Below are 7615 nucleotides of genomic sequence, written 5' to 3'. Positions count from 1 at the left end.
TTTAAATTATATCAAATGGATGTTAAAAGTGTATTTTTAAATGATTTTATAAAAGAAGAAATGTATGTGGAACAACCTCTTGGTTTTTAAGATTCAAAATTTCCAGATCATGTTTTTAAATTGACAAAAGCTCTATATGGTTTAAAACAAGCTCCTAAAAAGTTTTAAAAATTGAGAATGAAATTGGGGATTGTGTTGTAAGTTTTAAAAGTTAGGGTTTAGAATGAAAATGAATTTGGGGTTTAGAATAAAATTGAGGTTTAGAATGAAATTGAGGATTGTGTTGTAAGTTTTAAAAGTTGGGGGACCTAAATGCAAGCGCCTAAAAAGTTCAGTGACCATATTGCAAATGTACTAACATCAGTGTAACATTGGGGACCATATTGCAAACGGACTAAATGTTAGAGGATTGTATTGCAAGTTTTAAAAGTTGGGGGACCTAAATGAACGCTTTAGAAAAGTTCAATGGCCATTACTATACTTTACCCTAATAATATTATTTATAATAATATTAAAATAATAATAATAATAATAATAATATAGATATAGATCGAAAAATGGTGATTACAATATTCATTTGTTTATGTTTGTTTATGTCCGTTCGTTTATGTTCGTTTGTGCTTATTTATTTATGTTTATCCCAATCTCTTTAGACCTATTTAAAATATTAAAGCCCAATAAATTTTAATCTGATACCCATAAATATTTTAAAATATAATTAATTTTAAATACAAATAAAAGAAGCTCAAAACAATTAAATAAAATATAATCCTAAAATTGTTAGGAAAGAAAAAAACATTTTCAGTTATGTTCGTTTATGTTCATTTTTTGTGTTCGTTTACATTCGTTCATTTGTGTTCGTTTACGTTCGTTTATTGTGTTCGTTTATGTTTTTTTACATCCGTTAATTTATGTTCGTTCATTAGTGTTTGTTTATCATTTAAATGAACGATATAAAATTATTTTATTGAGAAAATATTTTACTTAAATATTATTTTCGTCCTGGATATAATTAATCTCGTAAGGACTAAAACGCAGGGAAACCCCATAGTCCTCCCTTAAATTGGGACAAACAAGTCATAATTTAAAGGCTTAATATATAAATAACTCCCTAAAGTATGCATTCTAATTAACTTCAGGTATATGAAAGTATTTTTAGTTTAGAATTATCCACTAAAACTATCATCGTTTTTCAAAGAATTTCAAAAGGAATTTATAAAAATCATATTATTTTAGATATTTTTATATTTTCTATTAATAATATATTTTATAAATTTATATATTCTCTTAAAATTTTATAATAATATCCTTGTAACATAAAATTTTACATTCGTCACTATCAATTCCTTAAAGATATCAACTCTTCCTTTCGACGCCATACAATGAAGCGAAACCTTACCATCTTCTCCCTTCAAAAGGTATACATCGAATCCAAGTCCAACTCTTATAAATTATAAGCTCTAAGTTATTACTTCAATGTGTCCATTCGCCGAAGCAACGTGCATGGGACTAAAAAAACTATGTAAAATTTCTTGAGATTAAAGATTTATTTAATCTTGTTAAAAAATTATTTTATCTCTATTATTTTAAATTTAAATAATTTATATTTCAATGTTCGATTATAAATCCGTTCCTATTCATCATACATCCAAATAAATGTTATGATAAAATACAATCAATTAATTTGAACCGATATTTTCTTTACAAAATTAAGAAACAAAACCAACATGTTTTATGCTAATGATGACGAGGTTTCCATGAATTCAAACATCCATCGTGTGGTGACCAACCAAAACTACTAGTTACATTACTAGCAATCCTGGGGTACTTGGTCACAACCGCTTTGAACCGCTTCCAATCGCGGAGGACAGCCGTTAAATCCCTAATTTTAGCATTGATGTGTCGGCAACAATTTGCATGGACCGTTGTTACTGTTTCGACGTCTCGACTGTCTTCACAGAAGCCGCTAAAATGCCTCGTCTCCAAGAACCTTACTTGGAGATCAAACTCGGTGACGATGCCATGTCGCAGAAGGTCTAACAACACATCTTGCTCTTTTTGCCTAGTGGAGTTATCCTTGAGCGAGTACCATTTATCAAATAGAGCGATCGTCTTGTTGTTTGATCGGATGTGGTAAAAACCTGTGTTGATCAAATTATGATCGGGTCGTGGATCACCGTAATATTTATCAACACTAATTTGAAGATCCTCGGTTCCATTTAAACTCAGCTTTTCAAATGGATTTCGCAACCACATTATGTCAGTGTCCTAATAGAATGAGCAAACTTTATTAACATAAATTTAAAAAAGAAACGTCGTATAAGGAACTTGAAAGAAATGAATGAACATAAAAAAATTTGAAGTATTATTTCCACCTCTAAACCGTTAACTCTATTAAAATAATTCAACTAATGAAGTGGAATAATTTTCACATTGATAATAATAGTAAATATTGAATTAAATTATAAAATCTAGAAACATATAGGAGTAATGTATGTTCATCAATAATTAATTTTCGAGAGACTAAACTGACTAAAAAACAGGAGAGACATGACAAAAATAATATACATTTTTATAAAAAATAAAAATAATATCAATCGAACTAAATAAATTTACAGATTAATTATTTAACCTACTTATACAAAACTTGAAACGAACCTAACCCCAACCATCCAGTCCATAAACACCAATAGTTTGTTAAGTTGGTTTATTGATATTATAGGGTTAGTTAGCAAAACACAACCAAACTGTCATGTCCCCGTGAAACAACCTCAACTTTGATGTAATAAAAAAAAAGAGGCAAAGCATCAAGATACATGAACTTTTGAAAAAAAAATATCAATGTGACCATCATATTATTTTTCTCTTATTGTAGTTTTTTAATTCAGAAAACAAACTTAATGTGGCTCTTTGACCAATTTTTTTCCGTCGTTGATCATTACAGTGCTAATGTGACAGTTCACTGTACTGACATGATGATCCATGGTGCTGACATGACAGTTCATCTGCCATGTTTGAGTCACCAATTTAGCCAATCTATCATGCCTATGCCATGTTATCAACCACCGTGAACTGTCACGTTAGCACCTTAGAACGCCACGTAGTAAAGTGAACTGTCACATCAGCATCGTAACAACCAACGACAAAAAACGTTGGCCAAAGGGCCACATTTAGTTTATTTTTTGAGTTCGAGGGTCACTTTAACAGAAAAAAATAATACGAGAGCCATATTAATTTTTTAAAAAATATAAGGACCTTTGATACATTTTTCTAATAAAAACAAGAATAATGAGAATATTAAACGATTAAAATTGTGTCGGGAGATTGTACAATTGACATATTAAACTATTCCATCGTTATTGCTGATATAAAAGAAGAATCTATAGTTATTATTTAAAAAATACATATGGAACTGATTTTATTAATTAAATAACATCAATGAAGTTATGGAAACAATTGAAATAAAAAAAATATTGTTAAATAATTTATGATAGAATATTGTTTAAGAAAATTATACACAAATTTCTTCGGTTAATTATTCCTCGCGTCATGGTGCAATACTTTAATATTTTTTATTATATTTTATACATAATAACAAAATTAGTACCTAATGTCAACTATATATGATCAATTTGAAATATTTTAACTCTCAATGTTTTAATTTTTTATCAAAATAATTTATATTGAATAAAAATCATTAGTTAACTAACAATTAACTTATATTAATGACATGATATTTTTACGTATTTAGTTGATGACGTGATACATAACAGATTATTACTTTGAGTGATATAACACGTGTCATGTTATCACTTAGAATGATGTGATATATACCACATCATCAATTTATATGATGTGATATATACCACATCATTAATTTTGATAATATGTCATGTGTCACGTTATCACTTTTAATGATATAACACATTTTACATAATCATATTTGACACATATCACATTAATAATATGCATTAACGGTTAATCAATTAACGGTTTTCATTTAAATTTTAAAATATTATTTCAGTCACACGATCGGCGTATAAATACAATATACACATTTCATGTGATTCGAACAACCGATGGTTAACGGTGGTCCAGTTATTAGCCCCAACCACCCCTAAACTTTGGGGCGAACGGTCTTGTTGCTCAATCAATTTCTGACACGTAGCAGTGGCATTCAATCCCAGAATGCCACATTTTACCTTATAGCTGTCGTTCACGTTATATAATGGACTTTCATTCATAGGTTGTCACATAGTATAAAGTCAAAACCAAATATCTAGTATTTCTAATATTTCCTTAATGGACAAAAATATGCTCTCAGGTCGTCTATTATACTCAAATTTATGATTTAGAATCTATGTTTAAGTGGGCTTGAAGGGTCAGAAGGTTTGCTTTTAAGAACAAAGATATACATTAATGCTTTAACAAGAATAGTTAGGGGTGTTGATTAATTGGACATAATGATGAGACTGCAAAGATAAAGAAATCAGATCATGTCAAACTAAAGTATGAGTACTGAATCTTAAATTTGATTATAGTGAAGGGACCAATTCTAGAATTAAACCTTAATCGAACCATATAGATCGATCAACATTAGCAAACCTCCTACGACTGGACCAACCACATTTGGCCACCCAACCCTAATATGTATATTCAACGTTTCAAATTGCTATGTATTTCAACGATTTGATTATAAGACAAAGAAAAATGCTAGCCATAGAAGAAACCTGTCTAGAAAAGGAAGTATTTTAGGGTAAACTACGTAATTAGTCACTCCACCTATTCATCTAATGTTGTTTTAGTTATTCAACTATTTCTTTTTCAAAATCATACATCTTATTATATTTTGATTTTGTTTTGGTCACCAACCGTCAATGTCATCATTGAAAAATATCACATTAGCAATTCTATTTATTTTCTAATGGTAAGTGACCAAAAAGTAACATTAGATGTAATTTTAAAAATAATAGTCATGTGATCAAAACGGAACCACATAAATAGGTGAATGACTAATTACATAATTTACTCTTTTTTATTATTATTTGATTTTACTATCCACTTATATATTAAACTAAATTATATTTTGGTTAGAACCCATTAACTGAGCTCAGTAGTTTAAAGGAGTATTATTCTCCGTAGAGGTCTTGAATTCAAACAGTTACATCTATATATATTTATGAGTTGTTAATGGATAAAAAAATTTTTAAATAGATATTATCTTGTAATCGTTTAAAAGAAATACTTTTGATCAAAATGCATAGGATAAAGGCACATTACAGGAAGGAGGGGCTATGAACCCCAGTTTTGATGGTTTATTTGTGACTTAAATCATTGATAGTTTCGAAACTATGAAAATCAAATCTTAATATTTTATAAAATTATATGATTTAATTATTTTAAAAGTTTTATTAAATTTAAAATTGATAAATTAAATATTGAATTTTATATAGAACATATAATTCTTGGTTTGGCGCCTTCTTAAGATATGTTCAGTCGGCTAAAACAAGTCTTAAATAGAATTGACAATTGGTCAAAATCAAATTAAATTTGATGAGCAATTTGTCAAACCAAATTAAATTTGATGATCATTCAAAAAGGTCAAAGAAGGCATACCGTAAAAATGAAACTGTATCCACGCTTCAAGACATCCAAAAGAAAAAGGGTTCTTCTCCACATCATCTTGATGAATTCCCCCGACATGTACACCTTCTCCTCTCCGAAATCGACCCCGTCCGTCACAAGCCGGTAGCAACGCAACCGCTTGAACACGCACCGGTCGTGAGCCGTCTGATCCATCGTCACGAGGAGCAGATGGTCGAGCAACGGCCTCGTATCTTCACCCAGCCAAAAGCTCTCCAAGAATAGGTCCAGCATTGTGGTCTCGGTATCGACAGTCTGCTCGACATATGCTTGGTTGACGACCGCGATGATCACGGTCTTGTTCGGCATGGAAGCTCCCTCCAATGCCAATTCAAGCTCATCTTTTACAGGAAACTCAACAGTAGTCTGCAACAAGAGAAATGAGCTTGTGTCTACAGACTACAATAATTGATATAGAGACTGCATATATATATATATATATATATATACTTACATAATTTTTGGGTGGACCGTCGAGTTCATTGTAGGGGAGAAAAGGACTTGAAGGAGACCATATGCAAATATAGAGAAAACCAGCAGAAAGGAGAAAAACTATGGCAGAAGTTCCTGGAGATAAGTTCCTTGGAAGTTCCATTGAATAATATTCACTTAGCGAGAGATAGAATGGGGGTATATATATATATATATATATTGGTTTTCGATGGCGTGTAAAGGTGAAATTTGTTAAATTAACAATGGTCAAATTTGGTTCTGGTCCCTTTACTATGTTCAGATGTTAAGGTTTAGCTTATTAACCATTTTGGTTAGAATGTCAAAAAAAAGTTGTTTCTTAAAACATCTCTTTCAAACTCATCGGCATGGATTTTTTGAGTTGGAATGAATATTTTTTTAAAGAAATTACATAGATATTTTTTTAGTGTAGTAAGGGGATTAAAATCATAATTTGACCATTCAAAATTCAGGTAGAAATGTCACACAAAGTAGCTGAGGAGGGACCGTTTAATTGGCATGGGTTTAATTTAGGTTAATAACTTATAAATGAATATAATCTATGTGTGTTCTGTTATGTGAATTAAACATGGTTTTTGGTGTAATTGTTTTTTTATATATTATACATCGTAGGGCATGGGATATAGAAATATTTGGATAGAGTAATGGGTAGAGATGGTAAAGCTCAGGAAGGGTGCGGATTTTCTTTCTCTCATTTTCACCTTTCACATAATATGTCCGTATCTATCATCTATCTATTTCTTACGATAAGTAAAATTTTTAAATTCACACTTGTCTATGTCAGTATATTCTCAAATTTACCATACACCCAATATCAAACTGAATACTCACAACCCATCTCATACACACTTATACTCGCTCATAGTTATCTGACAACAGCCTTATAGATTACACAAACAACAAAATATAAAATAAACACATACATGAGCATAATAAAATAAACCAATGATTAAGTAAGTTTATATCCTAACATTTGGTTAATTTATAAGTCAGGTCCTATAAAATCTTAATATTTATAGAATAGTCTTTGAAACTACTCAAATTCATAGTGATTCAAAATTTATATGGTGGATAATTAGTAACCATGTAGATGTGGGAAGGAGGATGCGGGGAGGGCCGATGCGAAACAGATAAGGTCTGAAATCCATCACATACCCACTACCCATGATTGGTAACACATTTTAAGTCTATACATGTCCACTATTCACTAATTTTATATTCATCCCCCTTTAGAACAAATACAATACAAAATCCACGAAATTATAAACGTTTATTGTCACTGGTCGAAATCTATTTTATTTGATCACTTAAAGTGGGCCATTAAATTAATATATTAAAAAAGAATCTATTTATTATAAATTTAGATGTAAATTTAATTAAAATTTTACATATGATTTTTATATGTAATAAAACCCGAATTTAATTTTTTAAACGTCAAAATAAATCATGATCTGATTTAAAACAAACGTCGTTAGGGTGTCGTGATCATAAATAATTAAGT

General features: G+C 30.0%; 1 protein-coding gene across 1 annotated transcript; it reads right to left on the bottom strand.

Moving 5' to 3' along the window:
• Nucleotides 1-1737: 1737 nt before the first annotated feature.
• LOC120129673 (uncharacterized protein At1g28695-like) lies at nucleotides 1738-6238 on the bottom strand. The gene is made up of 3 exons (XM_039147126.1): nucleotides 6098-6238; nucleotides 5617-5997; nucleotides 1738-2268 (listed from the first exon to the last, which is right to left on the bottom strand). The coding sequence occupies exons 1-3, from the start codon at nucleotides 6236-6238 to the stop codon at nucleotides 1738-1740; spliced, it is 1053 nt and encodes a 350-aa protein (XP_039003057.1).
• Between the last annotated feature and the right edge of the window lie 1377 nt (nucleotides 6239-7615).

Source organism: Hibiscus syriacus, unplaced genomic scaffold (genome assembly GCF_006381635.1).
Source record: "Hibiscus syriacus cultivar Baekdansim isolate YM2019G1 unplaced genomic scaffold, ASM638163v2 tig00110503_pilon, whole genome shotgun sequence".
Classification (NCBI taxonomy): Eukaryota; Viridiplantae; Streptophyta; class Magnoliopsida; order Malvales; family Malvaceae; genus Hibiscus; species Hibiscus syriacus.
The sequence above is the reverse complement of the archived record's forward strand: the minus strand, read 5'-3'. Positions and strand labels throughout refer to the sequence as shown.